The following is a 20,000-nucleotide window of genomic DNA, read 5'->3' on the forward strand; positions in this document are numbered from 1 at the left end:
CGGACCGGCCCACCGGGAATGCTCCCGATCCTCCCGATTAGCCAATCCGGGCCTGTGCGCCATAGTGGAATTGATGAACAAAATTGACTATAGTGTACTGAGTTGCAGCTGAAAGGGCATCTGCTGTGTAAAAACATTTGCTGGATGAGTTGGTGGTTCATTCCGCTGTGGCGACCTCTGAAATAGAAACTAAACCAAAGGAAAATGAATGAATAATGAGCAACATTGTGTAAAATAATAGTCAGTTGATGATGAATTTTGCAGAAAACTTAAAGATTCTGAAAAATATATATATTTACGAATAAATATTATGATGAGGATGATGATGATATATGAATAATAATAATAATGATAATGATAATAATGATAATATAATAATAATAATAATAATAATTACAATTATAATTATAATAATTATAATAAATAATTACGATAATAATAATAATAATAATAATGATAATAATAATAAATAATAATAATAATAATAATGATGATGATGATGATGATAATAAGGATATTAATAATAATAATAATGATAATAATAATAAATAATAATGATGATAATAATAATAATAATAATAATAATAATAATAATAAATAAATAATATTAATGATGATGATGATGATAATAATAAGGATAATAATAATAATAATAAATAATGATGATGATGATAATAATGATAATAATAATAATAGTAATAATAACACATAATAATAATAATAATAATAATAATAATAATAACAATAATAATACTAATACCATGCATTTTGAAAGTAGTTTATTGTATATCCTTTAATGTTAATGTGATTTTTAATGTTGATGTAACTTAAATCTGATAAATTTGAGCAATAACTTGATTTTGGAGATCTTTGTCTGTTAATAAGGGCTTAAATGTTATTCTTAAAGTCTTAAATGTTCTGGACGGCCCTGTGGAAGAGCTTTTCTTTCTCTCTGGGTTTTGCTCCTGAAAGTGTGTGTCGGACTGGAGGAGCTGCTTGCCGGTTTGCCTGCGGTGTGAATCATTATGGGCTGTCAGTCGCCGCGGGCCACACACACACACACACACACACACACTGCACATTTACACACACATACTCCACTTCTCATTCATGACTGCTACTGCACATGATGATGACGCTACACACACTGATACTCACTCCTCTGCACACTGAAAAACACACTCATACAAACACAATATACACTCCTCCACACACTGATATCCTGACACACACACACAAATACACCCATGAAACAAACTCCGTTACTGATACACACTCCTCTACACACAGATACACACACCTCTACATGCGAACAGTTTAACCAGCGGCAGGTGAATGCATGAGGCATGCGGGAAATTACATTAAAACACTTGTGTGTAAGAATCCAGTCATATGTTTTCGATGTAGCAGCGCGCTGATACGCCGGCTTTATGAGGAGACTGTTTTATTCCGCTTCCGATTTTAAAAGACGGAGTTTGATGAACTAGATGAATCTGTCCGACTGTCAGTGAATGAAAAATTAAAGTATCTATTACCTCAAAACTCTGCATTACAAGAAAACGAAAACACACTGTACAGTCGGGAGTGCAGCATGCATTCATAACGTTTGTTTGCGCAGCGACGCCACTTTAAATGAGTCCGATTTACTATATATTAAACGGCAACTCCATTTCACGAAAGGCTGAGTTAAAAAGCCGTTCTTTTATCCCACATGGATGCTATGAGGACAAACAAGAGACGAAAAAGAGACCAAGATCTTGAGTATAGCGAGGATGAGTAAATGACATCCTCTTTTTTTTTTTGCCCAGTAGACCTTGTGTTTTATCTTCAGCTGCTTCAGAACGCAGCAGCACGAGTGGTCTTTAATGAAGCTAAAAGAGCACATGTCACTCCGCTGCTCATCCGTTTGCACTGGCTGCCAGTTGCTGCTCGCATCAAATTCAAAGCTCTGATGTTTGCCTACAAAGCGACTTCTGGCTTTGCTCCTTCTTATCTACTCTCACTTCTGCAGAAGTATGTGCCCTCCAGAAACTTGCGTTCTGTGAATGAACGTCGCCTCGTGGTTCCATCCCAAAGAGGGAAGAAATCACTTTCCCGAACTCTCGCATTCAATCTGCCCAGTTGGTGGAATGAACTCCCTAACTGCATCAGAACGGCAGAGTCACTCGCTGTCTTCAAGAAACCACTAAAAACTCAACTATTTAGTCTCCACTACACTTCCTAATCTGCAATTGCCTCTCTGGCTATACCACTAACTGTACAAAAAAATAAAATAAAATAAAAATAAAAAAAGTAAAAAAAATAAAAACTTATTATATATTGCTAATGTTTTGCTTCTCAGACTTTACACACCTGAAACTTGCCTACAGCACTTCTTCATTGTTGTTCTTATAGTTGTGTAAATTGCTTCCTTGTCCTCATTTGTAAGTCGCTTTGGATAAAAGCATCTGCTAAATGACTCAATGTAAATGTTACTTTAATAAATTATTATCATTATTTTTTAAGTAATGGACTATATGCACAGATATTGATGTTTCACAATGTTTTACACTACATTATTTGAATCTAAAGCTTGTTTACATCGCTTTACTTACATTCGAGAGTTCACACTTAGCTGATGATTGATAATAAAGCTTGTTTGGCGTGCTGTCCCGGGAGAGAGCCCTGAGCTTATGAGATCCTCGAGCCCTGGGCTCCCTCCCGTTGCAAGGCGAGAGGGGAGTTTGAGCTCAGGTAGATCTCGATGACTCCCCCTCTTGCTTGTTGTAGCTAAGTGTCGGATATGGATGCTGAGAAGGTGTACTCAGTTTAGCTAAAGTATTTTGGATTAATTGTTTAGAGTGCTTGTTTTGAACTGCTGGAGGAAACCGGAGGACCCGGGGAAAACCTACACGATCTCGGGGAGTACGAGCAAACTCCGCACAGAAATGTCTCCTGGTTTGGAAGGGAATTAAAGCAGGGGCATTCTTGCTGTGAGGCAACAGCGCTAATCACTGGCCACCGTGACGCCCGTTTGAAAGGAGGGAAAGTATGGTTGGGTGGGGGGGGGGGTTCTTCAGGAAGAAGATATTGAGATGAGGAAAGTCTGGTTGTTTATAGTGAGTTAAGGATCGTCTGATAGGATAATCAGTCATTAGCTAAAGTTGGATCAGCTGTGAACAATCATAAGCACGTGATCCTCTCGAAATTTGTTTATGAATAAACTTCACTTAAATCTAAATCCCAAATATCAGAAGTGACAACAGATTGTTCAGATTTATTTAATGTCAGATTTAATGTTATTGATTGATGCACTTGACAGATTTCATTCATTTTCCTTCCGCTTTGTCCCTTGTTTATCAGGGGTTACCACAGCGGAATGAACCGCCACTTACTTGACTGATGTTTGTTTGTAGTTGTAGGTGGTTTGTGTATGTGTTTTATGTTTAATAAAATAATCTCTAATCGCATCTTTAGTGATTTTTAACTAATTACATTGTCTTGTCCCAATAGGTGGATTTAGAGGTTTTTGCATTCAAAGCAGACATGGATTAAGCTGGTTTTGACGCAAAATAAAATTTACCTTGTTAAAAAAAGGAAAGAATTGTCTAAAGTGACATTAAAAAAAAAAAAAGTATTTTATTTACAAGCTAATAACCTTATCTTTACATATTAAATTAAACTTCTGTACCTAATATATATATATATATATATATATATATATATATATATATATATATATATATATATATATATATATATATATATATATATACAGTTGAAGTCAGAGTTATTTGCCCCCCTTTGATTTTATTTAATTTTTTCTTTTTAAATATTTCCCAAATGATGTTTAACAGAGCAAGGAAAGTTTTACAGTATGTTTGATAATATTTTTTCTTCTGGAGAAAGACTGATTTGTTTTATTTTGTCCAGAATAAAAGCAGTTTTTATTTTTTAAACACCATTTTAAAGTCAATATTATTAAACCCTTTAAGCTGTATATTTTTCGATAGTCTACAAAACAAACCATCATTATACAGTAACTTGCCTGATTACCCTAACCTGCCTAGTTACCCTAATTACCCTAGTGAAGCCTTTAAATGTCACTTTAAGCTGTATAGAAGTGTCTTGAAGAATATCTAGTCTAATATTATTTACTGTCATCATGACAAAAATAAAATAAATCAGATATTAGAGATGAGTAATTAAAACTATCATTTTTAGAAATGTGCTGAAAAATTAAATATGTTGTGTATTGAAATGCATCTCAATCTCAATTGGTGCAGTTTTTTGTGTGTAAGAAACAAACCCAAATATATCATTTTCTTTATCCTGAAGAGATTTTGAGAAATGTACAATTTGTCAAGCTTGCCATGTACAATTCACCACTGACGAGATTCCTGTCATAACATCCTCCTAAATGTGTCACTTTATTAATTGAATGCAAGTGCAAATGAGCGACAGCAGAGAGGAAAAGCTTTTATTTATTTGTTTGTTATATTGAGTGAGATTTAAGTTGGACTTATTTGCACTTTTATCGATAATTTATCACACTACAAGAAAAATTTATGTGTATATGTGTATTAAATAAGCAGATTAAATTAAATATGGCCTGTTTTTAAATTCATCTTAGTAGATTTTTTTTCTAACTGAATTTATCAATCCTAAAATTCTATTAGTTCAATTCAATTTAACATAAAATTAATGCAATTTATATGTGTGTGAGAAATAAAACGCAAAGATACGTTTTTTTCCATTCAGGAAAGAGATTAGCCTGCCATGTAAATATGTAAAACTGACGAGATTCCCGTCCTAAAATCCTCCTAAAAGTGTCATTTTATTTAATTGAAGCAAATGCAAATGAGCGTCAGCAGAGAGGAAAAGCTTTTATTGTTCTTTTCTGTCTTTTCTTGAGCTTGACAGAATAAGCACATTCTGCTGAACGTCTCCTTGTTTCACAGACGAAATAAAATAATGCTGAACCTCTCTGCCTTTTAATTAGTTTATTTCATCCGAGGAACAAAAAAAGACACGAGGGTGCACAAAAGATTGACTGTTTTTGTATTTTTCTTCATTTTTTATGACGTTTTGCCCAAATTGTAGTTTGTTTTTCATCAGAAAGTGCTTGATTTAGATTTTTGTTTTAACTTTTCATTTTAATTTAGTCAACCTTAAAACTAATATTAGTAAAAAACAACACAAAGACATGTTTAAAAAAAATAAAAAACTGAATGACAAATAGGTGACGCAGTGGTGCAGTATACTGAAAAAGTGTTGCATGCAGAACTGTTGCAAACAATTTATTTGTGTTGAATTTAAACAAACAAATGAAGTTTAATAATGTTCAACTCAATTTGTTTGTTTAAATTCAACACAAATAAATTGTTTACAACCACTTAACGTAAAAAGAATTAGTAAATCCAAGTATTCGTCTCTGAATAATTTTTTTCAGCTGTCGCCTCACAGCAAGAAGTTCGCGTGGGTTTCCTCCGGGTGCTCCGGTTTCCCCCACAGTCCAAACACATGCACTATAGGGAAATTGGGTAGGCTAAATTGTCTGTATGAGTGTGTGTGTGAATGTGTGTGTGGATATTTCCCAGAGATGGGTTGCGGCTGGAAGGGCATCCACTGCGTAAAAACTTGCTGGATAAGTTGGCGGTGCATTCCACTGTGACGTGCCTGGATTAATAAAGGGACTAAGCCGACAAGAAAATGAATGAATGAATGAATATATGAATGAATGACAGATATTAATGACAAAAATTTGAATAAAATTGCAGTGATGTTAAATGAAATATAAAATATGCAAAGATAAAAGTAATTTCAGCTGTTCATAAAAGCTGGAATAGTTACTTAGTGATACTGTGTGTGTGTGTGTGTGTGTGTGTGTGTGTGTGTGAGTTCTTCTTCAAGCACACACTTTATTTTACAGAGCAAGATCCATGTGCATATCGACTCATCAGGTCATTGTCCTTCAGTTTCAGACTAATAAACTGCTGTGGTGCCTGATGAAAGCACATGTAATGTCGGATAGTTTGATGCTGTTGAGTTATTGTCATGTTATTTTAATAATCTCTTTAATATTATCCTCTGAGGGTGAACTTCTCCACTCATTTCACCCCTGACGAACTCTTCTGATTACCAGTTTAACCCGTCTGACCTACAGGTTCACCTGCAGGTTATCTATGAATAAATCAGACTTTCAGCTACATTGATATTTATTACACAACGCAAAAGCTGATGCTTCTTACATTCTTTATGCATGCATTAATAATACAATTATATGCAAAAATAAATAAGTAAATAAAATAAGTGACATTACTAAATTAAACTAATTTACTAATATAAAAATGTGGCGTTACCGTGGCGCAGTGGGTAGCACAATCGCCTCGCAGCAAGAAGGTCGCTGGTTCGAGTCCTGGCTGGGTCAGTTGGCATTTCTGTGTGGAGTTCACAGTCCATACACATGTGCTATAGGGGAATTGATGAACTAAACTGCCCGTAAAATAAAATATATAATAAAATATAAATTATATAAATAAATCATAAATAAAGTAATGGATGAAATTAAATGTAAATTATATAAATAAATCATATATAAAATAATTGATCAAATTTAATGTAAATTATATAAATAAATTAAATGACAATTATATAAATAAATCATAAAGAAAATAATGGATAAAATTAAATGTAAATTATATAAATTAATCATAAATAAAAAATGGATAAAATTAAATGTAAATTCTATAAATAAATCATATATAACATAAATGTAAATTATAAAAAAATCATAAATTAAATAATGGATAAAATTAAATGTGAATTATATAAATAAATCATATAAAATAATGGATAAAATTAAATGTAAATCATATAAAAAGTCATAAATACAACAATTGCTCAAATTGAATATAAATTATATAAATAAATTATAAATAAAATTAAATGAAAATTATATAAATAAAGTAAAAGATAAAATTAAATAATTAGATAATAATAAAATAATACGATATTTTACCTAACTACAATAAGCTAATTATTTATTTAAATTATAAATAAAATAATAGATCAAATAAATGTAAATTAATGAAATAAATCATAAATGAAATAATGGTTAAATTAAATGTAAATTATATAAATAAATCATAAATAAAATAATGGATAAAATTAAATAATGAGATAATAATAAAACAATAAAATATTTTACATAACTAAAATAAGCTAATTATTTATTTAAATTATAAATAAAATAATAGACCAAATGTAACGCAAGTATAAATAATACCATGAATAGTCTAAATGTAAATAATTTAAATAAAGTAGAAATAAAATAGAACAAATTAAATATAAATTATAAATAAAAAAATAGATGAAATGAAATGTAAATCACCATCACTAAAATAAGCGTGCTGTAAATGAATAAGCTGATTGGCTGAAGTTCTGTCATTGGGTATTGCTGAAGTGAATATAACAGTGGGTTAAACAGATGTTGTAACTGGTTCTGCCCTGATCATGAAAGCCAGATGTTGCTTGTAAATGTCGACCGCAATTAATTACCGTGTGACTCATGTCACTTTAATATGACAGAAAACTTGCCTGTGTTCCTGAAGTATAGCTGTAGCGCATTAAAATATTAGTAAACATTCTCCAACACGCCTGCCGGATTAACCTGCGGTGTGCAGCAAATATGTCCATCCATTATAAATAATACTTCTGTCATCATTCATCCTCTCGCGTGTCCCTCTCAGACTCACACAACAACTTCATGAGGCTTTCTATGATTTCAGATTCTGAAAAGCAGAAAATAAAACAAAAATATGTGGGAAGTGTGTGTGTGTGTGTGTGTGTGTGTGTGTGTGTTTATAATAATAATTCACTAATTCATTTCCTTTTCGCCTTAGTCCCTTTATTAATAAGGTGTCACCACAGCGGAATGAACCACCAACTATTCCAGCATATGCTTTACACAGTAGATGCCCTTCCAGCTGCAACCCACCACTGGAAAACACCCATACACACTCATTCACACACATACACTACCCGGTGTACCCGGAGGAAACCCATGCGAACATGGGGAGAACATACAAACTGCGCCACTGCGTCTCCTTAAATTATATATATATATATATACACACACAAGGTTGGCCATTTATATGGATGCACCCTAATAAAATGGGAATGGTTGGTGATATTAATGTCCTGTTTGTGGCACATTAGTATATGTGAGGGGGCAAACTTTTCTAGATGGGTGATGACCATGGTGGAGAGTTTGAAGTCGGCCATCTTGGATCCAACTTTTGTTTTATTTAATACTAAGAGGGTCAAGTGACACATCAAACTTACTGGGAATCTCACAAGAAAAGCAATGGTGTGCTCGGTTTTAACATACCTTTATTCTTTCATGAGTTATTGACAAGTTTCTGACCACTTATAAAATGTGTTTAATGTGCTGCCCATAGTGTTGGATTGTCAATGCAGCCCTCTTCTCCCACTCTTCACACACTGACAGCAACACCGCAGGAGAAATACCAGCACAGGCTTCCAGTATCCGTAGTTTCAGGTGCTGCACATCTTGTATCTTCACACCATAGACAGTTGCCTTCAGATGACCCCAAAGGTAAAAGTCTAAGGGGGTCAGATCGGGAGAGCTTGGGGCCATTCAACTGGCCCACGACGACCAATCCACTTTTCAGGAAACTGTTCATCTAGGAATGCTCGGATCATCATGGAGCAATGTCCAATATCCAGTGGCCTTGAGGTGTCTATTGATGAAGGATGGCCACACTAGCTTTGTTGTCTATGGTGTGAAGATACAAGATGTGCAGCAAGATGGCTTCCCTAATTCCTTCATTCCTCCCTTCCTTTCTTCTCTAAAGTTAATTCTTTCTTTCTTTCTTTCTTTCTTTCTTTCTTTCTTTCTTTCTTTCTTTCCTTTCTTCTTCCTTCTCTTCCTCCCTCAAAATTCATTCTTTCCTTTCTTCCTTCCTTAATAATTAATTCCTTCCAATCCTCCCTCCCTCCCTTCCTCCCTCCCTTCCTTCCTTCCTTAATTCTTTCCTTTTTTAATTCCTTCCTTTTTTCCTTCCTTAATTCCTTCTTTTTTATTCTTTCTTTTTTTCTTTCATTCGTTCGTTCGTTCCTTCGTTCCTTCCTTCCTTCCTACCTTCCTTCCTTCCTTCCTTCCTTCCTTCTCTCCCTCCCTCCCTCCTTTCTTTCTTTCTTTCTTTCTTTCCTTCTTTCTTTCTTTCTTTCTTTCTTTCTTTCTTTCTTTCTTTCTTTCTTTCTTTCCTTTTTTTCTTTCTTTCTTTCTTTCTTTCTTTCTTTCTTTCTTTCTTTCTTTCTTTCTTTCTTTCTTTCTTTCTTTCTTTCTTTCTTTCTTTCTTTCTTTCTTTCCTTCTTTCTTTCTTTCTTTCGTTCCTTCCTTCTCTCCCTCCCTCCCTTCTTTCTTTCTTTCTTTCTTTCTTTCTTTCTTTCGTTCTTTCTTTTGTTCTTTCTTTCTTTCTTTCGTTCCTTCCTTCCTTCTCTCCCTCCCTCCCTTCTTTCTTCCTTCCTTCCTTCCTTCCTTCCTTCCTTCCTTCTCTCCCTCCCTCCCTCCCTCCCTCCTTTCTTTCTTTCTTTCTTTCTTTCTTTCTTTTGTTCTTTCTTTCTTTCTTTCGTTCCTTCCTTCTCTCCCTCCCTCCCTTCTTTCTTCCTTCCTTCCTTCCTTCCTTCTCTCCCTCCCTCCCTCCCTCCCTCCTTTCTTTCTTTCTTTCTTTCTTTCTTTCTTTCTTTCTTTCTTTCTTTTGTTCTTTCTTTCTTTCTTTCGTTCCTTCCTTCTCTCCCTCCCTCCCTTCTTTCTTCCTTCCTTCCTTCCTTCCTTCTCTCCCTCCCTCCCTCCCTCCCTCCCTCCCTCCCTCCCTCCTTTCTTTCTTTCTTTCTTTCTTTCTTTCTTTCTCTTTTTTCTTTCCTTCCTTCTTCCCTCCCTTCCTTTCTTCTTTTAAATTCTTTCTTTCTTTAATTCTTTCCTTCTTTAATTCCTGAATTTTTTCCTTTCTTAATTCCTTCTTTTTTTAAATTCCTTCCTTCCTTCCTTTCTACCTTCCTCCCTCCTACCCTTCTTTCTTTAAATTTTATTCTTTCTTTAATTCCTTCCTTCCTTCCTTCCTTAATTCTTTCCTTTTTAAATTCCTTCCTTCTTTCCCTAACAATTTATAAGATACAAGATGTGCAGCACCTGAAACTACAGATACTGGAAGCCTGTGCTGGCATTTCTCCTGCGGTGTTGCTGTCAGTGTGTGAAGAGTGGGAGAACAGGCTTGCATTGACAATCCAACACAATGGGCAGCACATTGAACACATTTTATAAGTGGTCAGAAACTTATAAATAGCTCATGAAAGAATAAAGTTACGTTAAAACCGAGCACACCATTGCTTTTCTTGTGAAATTCCCAATTAATTTGATGTGTCACATGACCCTCTTCCTAAATATAAAAAATAGGACGTATTTGTTGCTTGTCGCTGTGTTCGTTTATGATGTGACCGCTGGGCTGCTTGGTCCCGATAACTGCTGCTTGCAGCTATATGTCTCTTTCTCTCCTTCAGTGTTAATTTGTGAGTGAACTCTTCCTTTAATTAAATCAGTTTAATCTTCATTAATGTGCTGTGATTATTAAAACTCTTCTCCTGTTTGTTTAAGTGTGGTGGTTAATGTTAAAATCCTGAAACACAGTCCTCATCTCTCCATCTCTCCATCATCATCAGTCTGCTCAGGGCCAGCATGTAAACATCTCTCCGTCTCGCTAGTGGACGAACGCAGCACAATTAGCCTGATTGATGAGCTTCCCGCTAGCCATCCGTCTCATTGATAAAGACCCTTTATCCGTCTCCACCTCCCATAATGCCTCTGCTCGTGGTGGGTGGCGACAGGAAGTGCAGACAGGAGGGGATGATCAGCACTTTTGACGCCCCGCCGTGACGCTTTATAGACTCGCATGGAGGCAGAGAATTGGCCCTGGTTTGTTTTGAGCCTGAATGGAGTAATGAGAATGAATGTGATTGTGAGCGGGCCGTGCTGTTATCTGTTTCCTGTCTGACAGGAAGTGGCCGGTGATGGATCAGCCGCTCGATGTTTCTCACTCGGAGGAGCTGGATGTGCAATATTCAGATGGACACTGTCCTGCTTTACTGGATGGATGCTCTGCTGTTGAGGGAGCGAGTGCTGTGTGTGTGTGTAATGAGCCGCTGACTGTGTGTGTGTGTGTGTGTGTGTGTGTGTGTGTGTGTGTGTGTGTGTGTGTGTGTGTGTGTGTCTGCTCTTATTATTCCCTCATTGTGTTTTGAACTCTGTTTCTCAGCTGTTGCTGGTCTGTAGTCTGTGTTGAATACAGTAAATCAAGACATCCCTCCTTTCATTCTTCATTCATTAATAAATCCTTCCTTTATTCCATCTTTCATTCATTCCTTCCTTCCTTCCTTTCTTCCTTTCAATCCTCCCTCCCTCTTTCAAAATTCCTTCTTTCGTTTCGTAATATTTTCCCTCCTCAATTCCTTCCTTCCTAACTTTCTTCCTTCTTTCTTTTCTTCCTTCCTTCCTGCCTTCATTCCTTCCTTTCTCAAAATTAATTCTTTCCTCAATTCCTTCTTTAAAAATGTATTAATTCCTTCCTTAATTCCTTCCTTCCTCCCTTCCTTTTCTCTTTAAAATTCATTCTTTCTTTCCTTCCTTACTTCCTTCTTTCCTTCCTTCCTTAATTCCTTCTTTTTCTTTCCTCCCTCCCTCCCTTCCTCCCTCAAAATCCATTCTTTCCTTAAATTTCTTCCTTCCTTAATAGTTCATTCCTTCCTTCCTCCCTCCATTCCTCCCTTCCTTCCTCAAAATTAATTATTTCCTTAATCCCTTCCTTCTTTTCTACTTCCTTTCTTCTTTAAATTTAATTCTTTCTTCAATTCCTTCCTTCCTTCATTCCTTCCTTCCGTCCTTCCTTCCTTAATTCTTTCCTTTTTAAATTTTTTCTTTCTTTCTTTCTTTCTTTCTTTCTTTCTTTCTTTCTTTCTTTCTTTCTTTCTTTCTTTCTTTCTTTCTTTCTTTCTTTCTTTCTTTCTTTCTTTCTTTCTTAATTCCTTCTTTTTTCTTCCTTTCTTCCTTAATTCCTTCTTTTTTCTTCCTTTCTTCCTTTCTTCTTCAAAAATCCTTCTTCAATTCCTTCTTTTCTTCTTTAATTCTTTCCTTTTTAAATTTCTTCCTTTTTTCCTTCCTTAATTCTCTCATTTTTAAATTCCTTTTTACTTCCTTCCTCCTACCCTTCTTTAAACTTTATTCTTTCTTTAATTCCTTCCTTCCTTCCTTAATAATTCCTTCTGTCCTTCATTACTTCCTTAATTCTTTCCTTTTACAATCATTCCTTCCTTCCTCCTTCCCTTCTTTCTTTAAATGTAATTCTTTCTTTAATTCCTTCCTTCCCTAATAATTCCTTCCTTCGTTCCTTCCTTACTTCTTTCCTTTTTAAAATCCTTCCTTTCCTTATTTTCTTTCTTTCGTTGATGTGTGGGATCTTGTGAATCGTTCACCTCTTCATGCTGTTGTGAAAGTCAAAGTGAAACAGAATCTTTAGTTTGCATATCTCATTTCTGAGAAGAAAAGTCAGAAAATCTCAACCATTTCATTCATTATTTTTTCTTAAATTATTTTAATAACATTTATTTTAATACAGCATCTGAGATATTTATTTTATATTTATTTTAAAGCTTTTTTTTTATTTTAGAGCGTATTAATAATTTCAGTACACTGCTTCAATCTTTCGCTTTCACACTTGTAGTAAATTTAGTGAAACCTGTTGCTTGGTTCCTGTCGGTTTTGCACCTTTTTGACCAGTATGAGTTTGTCGATGCCAATATAACGACACAGATCACACAGAGTCCTGTGGAAAAAGTGATTGACAGGTGGTCATTTGTGTGTAATTTATCTTTTATTTATGATTTGGTTATGGGTAAAACAAAGACCATGCGGGTCAGCTAGTTGAAACCGTAGTCATTATGAATGAATTAATTATTCATAAATTATTAATTCACTGCCATCGTCCATCGCGATGTTTCACATTAGACATCGTTCAATGCCAAATTGGTCAACATCGCCCAACCCTATTTCTGAGTTCAAATATCAGTCGTGTTTCCAATCACTGAAACATTAAAACAAATCATCAACGTCATCACTGAGGAATGTTGATGAGACTGAAATAAAGGCTCAGGAACATTTCCAGCGTATGAATTATTGCTCCGGCCTCTTCAACGCTCTGGATATTGGCAGCGGTTTATTCTGGTCTCTGTTTCTGAGCTGAAACTGTGTTCCAGAGCATTAAAACCCCTGCTGAAAGTGGCTCTGAAAGTGCAGGACTGACCACAGCGAGACCCACTGCTGCTTTATAGAGTTCACCATGTTAAAGTGAGGAGGCTGAGCGGCCAAATAAAGCACCGCTGTTTCTCAGCACTTTTGAGGAATCTTCCTCAGTGTAGATGGATTCATGTCTGGCCAGAGGACACACAGACATCAGATCAGTGGAGGAAAAGTCATACTCAAAAGAAAGCATCGTCACATGCTAAGAGAAATGCAGTAAAGAGGCATGGGACATGTGTGGTGCGGGACGAAATTTGCCCTCCGTATTCTGAGAAAGAGCCAAGACATCAGAGATGCGGGTGTCATTCCTCAGCTTCACCTGGATGACCTTACAGATAGAGATCCGCTCTGCTTTTCGCATCAGCGTCTCTTTAAATAAAGCCGTGACTGCAGCAGCTGGGGAAACTCATCATTTTTAAGCACACAGTTAAATGTTGTGGGTGACGGTTAACCTGTGACCTGCTGCGGGTGACTGAGAGGACGACCACACTCCACTTATTTCATCTCTTCTGAGTTCAGTTTGATCAGCACATATTTGATTTGCTTTTATATCGTTGGAGGAATGTACTTCAACCAGTCTTAATTATGCATGAGGTCAAAGGTCAGAGCGAGGAGATGTGGAGATTTTATTTACCCAATATTTAGAGCCAGGTTTTAGTGACTTTGCAATAGTCAAAACACTGAGCTTTCAGTTCTTATATGATAAAAGGCCTAAAGACAGGTGTATCTGCAAGGCCATTCAAGAGTTCCCACTTAGATATGCTTGGCACTTATAGCAGGTTTGGCATGCTGTCCCGGGAGAGAACCCTGAGCTCTGAGATATTTTTAGCCCTGGGCTCCCGCCCGGTCTAGAAGCATATCAGGAGAACCGAGATCAGGTAGGTCTCGATCGCTCCCCCTTTAGAAGGGGAGAAAAAGGAGGAGATGGGGTGGAGGGGGGATTCTTCCAAAACGAAGATGCAATAAGGAGAAAGTGATCCATATTAAGCGAGGATCATTCTGATTGGATTATTACTGATTACGGATGAGTGGCCAGCGGTGCACAATCATATCACATGCTCCTCTCGAAATTAGTTTATGAAACTTCACTTCAAATATTTTGCTCATCTCCAACTATTGATAGTAGCAGAATGATCGCAGCTCCAGACAGCTGCTGTGCTGGCAGTGCAGAGATTGCTCACATCGTTTACCTCTTCACATGTTGTAGCGCTACTGATGTGCCACTTGCTCTTTGTGTAAACTCGTAAACAAACACTTGCGGTTCAGCGGATCATGAGATCGGTTGGATTGGTGAGTACCGATCAAGTCATGAAATGTGATTATCGGTCAACCCCCATCTCTGGCCGATCGATTGGAGCATCCCTGATATATATATATATATATATATATATATATATATATATATATATATATATATATATATATATATATATATATATATTGTTGAAGTCAGAATTATTACCCCCCCTGAATTAGTAGGCCGCTTGTTTATTTATTTTTTCCCCAATTTTTGTTTAATGGAGAGCAGATTTCTTCAACACATTTCTAATCATAATAGTTTTAATAACTCATCTCTAATAACTGATTTATTTTTTCTTTGTCCAGAAGACAGTAAATAATATTAGACTAGATATTCTTCAAGACACTTCTATACAGCTTAAAGTGATATTTAAAGGGCTAATTAGGTTAACTAGGCAGGTTAGGGTAATTAGGCAAGTTATTGTAGAATAATGGTTTGTTCTGTAGACTATCGAGAAGAAATATAGCTTAAAGGGGCTAATATTATTGTCCCTAAAATGGTGTTTTAAAAAATAAAAAACTGCTTTTATTCTAGCCAAAATAAATCAAATACAACTTTCTGCAGAGGAAAAAATATTATCAGACATACTGTAAAATTTCCTTGCTCTGTTAAACATCATTCGGCAAATATTTAAAAAAAAGAAAAATATTCAAAGGGGGGCTAATAATTCTGACTTCAGCTGTGTGTGTGTGTGTCTATGTATATATATATATATATATATATATATATATATATATATATATATATATATATATATATATATGTATATATATATATATATATATATATATATGTATATATATGTATATATATATATATATATATATATGTATATATATATATATATATATATATATATATATATATATATAATATATATATATATATATATATATATATATATATATATATATAATATATATATATACATACATTAAGGGTGTCACGATTTCGATTTTCTAAATTTTTTGCTCAATTTCGATTATCGAATCAAAAAATGGAATCGTCAATGTTGCCACGCCCCCATGTCACGTCAGCTTGGCTTGCCAAGCAGAAAAAAGGTTGTTGAAGTGCTTGTTAAACTGCAGACGCAGGAGACCCGTCGACAGAACTTAAACCCTCTCCTCTTTCAATGAAGTCGCCGGTGTTGAAGTATTTTGGATTTCCAGTGAGTTATGTTGACAACGTTTGTGTTGTCAACAAAAAAAAACACAGTTTGCAAGCTCTGCTATGTACGTATTAGTGTTGGGCTGATAGACGATGGGCGCACCGCAATCCCCCGCCCCGCCCCCCTTGCAAATCCGCTCGCGAAAAATACACACTCAGGCCCTGTTTACACTAATAGGTGTTTGTTTTTAAATGGCATTTTAGAACGAAAACAATCCACATCCACACTGGCGTGTAGCATTTCTGAGCAGCCCTCCTTCCTCACTACCTCTGAAAACGCACATCATGTGACCACACACACACCCACAGACGAACACACTGTCATGCAGTCGAGACAGAAGGTCCAGGTAGTCAGCGGGTCAGTAGACTGGTTTAATCTTTCACTTTCACACTTGTACTTAGCGAACACCTCAGATACTGTTGGCTGGTTCCTGTTGGTTGTGCGTCTTTTTTACTGACGCCATTATAACGACACAGATCACTGCCTATTCACGAGTCCCGCAGAAAAAGTGATTGACAGGTGGTAATTGTGTGTGTATCTTGCCTTTATTCATTTACTGTATGATTTGTTTATGGGTCAAACAAAGACCATGCAGGTCAGGTAGTTTAAACGGTAGGCTACTAATAATTAATTAGTTGTGAATTAATTAATTATTCATAGTCAAATCGAATCGAACCGTGACTTTAGAATCGAAAATCTAATCGAATCGTGGATTTGGAGGATCGTGACACCCTAATATATATATATATATATATATATATATATATATATATATATATATATATATATATATATATATATATATATATATATATATATATATATATATATATACTTTAAAAAAGTAATAGATTACAAATTACGGATTACTACTGGGAAATTGTAATCTGATTACATTACTAATTACTTCATGTAAAAAGTAATCAGATTACTAATTACTTTACTGATTAAGTTACTTTTAAAATAATAATAATAATATTAATAATAATAATAATAATGATTCCTTACATTTATATAGAGCTTTTCTAGACACTCAAATCGCTTTACACAATGGGGGGAATCTCCTCATCCACCTAAATGATGCGACTGCAGCCATATTGCACCAGCTGATTGGTGGAGAGGACACAGAGTGATGAAGCCAGTTATGGTATGGGGATAGTTAGGAGGTCATGATTTGGCAAATTTGGCCAGGGTTAAACCCCTACTCTTTTTTCGAAGGACATCCTGGTATTTTTAATGACCACAGAGAGTCAGGACCTCGGTTTAACGTCTCATCCGAAAGACGGCGCTCACTGAGCAGTATATAGTCTCTGTCACTATACTGGGGCATTAGGACCCACACAGACCACAGGTTGAGCTCCCCCTGCTGCTTTCACTAACACCACTTCCGGCAGCAACCTAGCTTTCCCATGTGGTCTCCCATCCAGGTACTGACCGGGCGCAGCCCTGCTTAGCTTCAGTGGGCGACAAATGTAAACGACAGAGATTGTTGAGTGTTCTATGCTGTAATAAATTTGAACATCATTGTTTTTCTTACTATTTACCATGTATATGTAGACATCACAGGAAACATTACGTCATAAAAATGTACTTGAAGGTTCTGGAAAAGTCTTGGAGTTGTAGAAATGTGTATGAACCCTGAAAAGACAAAATACTTCCACTTTTTTGGATTAAAGTGTAAACGTATGTAATTTGGTTCTGTTGTGTTGATGCATGACTGTAATGTGTGTGATGTGTTCTGTGTTTCAGGTGACGGACCGCTCGGTGCAGGCGTTTGCTGAGCACTGTCCTGATCTGCAGTTCGTGGGCTTCATGGGCTGCTCGGTGACGTCACAGGGAGTCATTCACCTCACCCGGGTAACCCAAAACACAACTTATTTATTTTTGCCTGCACTTATAAATCTCATTAATGTGTAATGAGGTGAATCGTAAAATGTTGAAGATCCAGCACACCCTGCTGTTTGTGCATTAGCATGCTAATGAGAGAAAGTTATCTTCGGCACACCGGCGCCGCAGAAGAGCTGCTGTAATTGCCTGTATGGAAATGATTAGGTAATGATATTCTCGCGCTTTCCTTTTGTTTTTGGCCCAGTTTCTTCTTCTCTGATCACTGGCATCTTTATATACACACTGTTAACAATTTCCTGTAGGATCTACAGTAGCTTATGGACATCAGTTCACCAGTAACTTACTGTAGATCAGTTACAGCAGGAATACTCTATATTTACATTTACAGCACCACTTATATTGCGGTGTATGTATTCACAGTATTCATTCATTCAATATCCTTCAGCCTGATCCCTTTATTTATCAGGGGTTTCCACAGTGGAATGAACCACCAACTATTCCAGCATATGTTTTACACAGTGGATGCCCTTCCAGCTGCAACCCAGTACTGGGAAACATCCTCATACACTATAGCCAATTTAGTTGATCAATTCCCCCTATAGCGCATGTGTTTGGACTTTTTGGGAACCGGAGCACCTGGGGGAAACCCACGCCAACACAGGGAGAACATGCAAACTCCACACAGTTAGCCAACTGACCCAGCCGGGACTCGAACCAGTGACCTTCTTACTGTGAAGCTAGAGTGCCAACCACTGAGCCACCGTGCTGCCATGACTGCAAGATAACAAATGAATCACCTATAAAACGTATTTGATTCATCAAAGGGTTCAGTTCAAAAGAATCATTTAAACTGAATTTTGAACTTTGAAAATGATTTAATCAGATTTTTTAGGTGTAATTTCGCACATTTCACGTTGTTTGTGAGTATTTGAGTCAGTTTTATGTGTCAAATTCAGTGATTTTTTTTTCTTTCTAGTCCTTACGCTTAATATATTTATGTTAGTTTTCAAACTTATTTGATTATTCAAAAGATTCAGTTCAAAAGAATCATTTCAACATAATTTTGAAGATTATTTAAACTGATTCAACTGTATTCAGGTATTTTTGGACATTTTGTGCTATTTATGAAGATTTGAGTCACAGTTTTACACTTAAACTGTGTCAAATATTATGATTTTTATCCTTTGTATTAGTTTGTCTGTATTTATATTTTAGGTTTAACATCTATTTGGTTTTTAGTTATAGTTTAGTGTCATTCATTCATTTTCTTTTCGGCTTAGTCTTTTTATTTTTCAGTGGCCGCCACATCGGAATGAACCGCCGACTTATCTAGCATTTGTTTTACACAGCGGATGCCCTTCCAGCTGGAACCCAGTACTGGAAAACACCCACACACACACACCCACACACACACATGCGCACACACACACACGCACACACTCATACACTAAGGCCAATTTAGATCATCAATTCCCCTATAGCGCATGTGTTTGGACTGTGGGGGAAACCAGAGCACCCGGAGGAAACCCACACCAACACGGGGAGAACATGCAAACTCCACACAGAAACGCCAACTGACCCAGCCGGGACTCGAACCAGTGACCTTCTTACTGTGAGGCTACAGTGACTACCACTGAGCCACCGTGCCGCCATGACTGCAAGATAACAAATGAATCACCTATAAAACATATTTGATTCATCAAAGGGTTCAGTTCAAAAGAATCATTTAAACTGAATTTTGAACTTTGAAAATGATTTAATCAGATTTTTTAGGTGTAATTTTGCACATTTCACGTTGTTTGTGAGTATTTGAGTCAGTTTTATGTGTCAAATTCAGTGATTTTTTTTTCTTTCTAGTCCTTACGCTTAATATATTTATTTTAGTTTTCAAACTTATTTGATTATTCAAAAGATTCAGTTCAAAAGAATCATTTCAACATAATTTTGAAGATTATTTAAACTGATTCAACTGTATTCAGGTATTTTTGGACATTTTGTGCTGTTTATGAAGATTTGAGTCACAGTTTTACACTTAAACTGTGTCAAATATTATGATTTTTATCCTTTGTATTAGTGTGTCTGTATTTATATTTTAGGTTTAACATCTGTTTGGTTTTTAGTTATAGTTTAATGTCATTTATTCGTTTTCTTTTCAGCTTAGTCTTTTTATTTATCAGTGGCTGCCACATCGGAATGAACCGCCAACTTATCTAGCATTTGTTTTACACAGCGGATGCCCTTCCAGCTGGAACCCAGTACTGGGAAACACACACGTACACACTCGTACACTAAGGCCAATTTAGATCATCAATTACCCTATAGCGCATGTGTTT

At 35.9% G+C, this 20,000-nt stretch overlaps 1 protein-coding gene across 1 annotated transcript in view; it reads left to right on the plus strand.

Annotated features, from left to right (window-relative positions):
• The window catches only part of fbxl17 (F-box and leucine-rich repeat protein 17), a 379,499-nt gene that overhangs the window by 92,782 nt on the left and 266,717 nt on the right, over positions 1-20,000 (plus strand). The window contains exon 7 of the mRNA XM_073909993.1: positions 17,569-17,676. Coding sequence (XP_073766094.1) covers positions 17,569-17,676 — 108 coding nt within the window. The remainder of the gene's footprint in view (positions 1-17,568; positions 17,677-20,000) is intronic.

The sequence above is a fragment of the Danio rerio genome, chromosome 8 (genome assembly GCF_049306965.1).
Source record: "Danio rerio strain Tuebingen ecotype United States chromosome 8, GRCz12tu, whole genome shotgun sequence".
In the NCBI taxonomy this organism is placed as follows: Eukaryota; Metazoa; Chordata; class Actinopteri; order Cypriniformes; family Danionidae; genus Danio; species Danio rerio.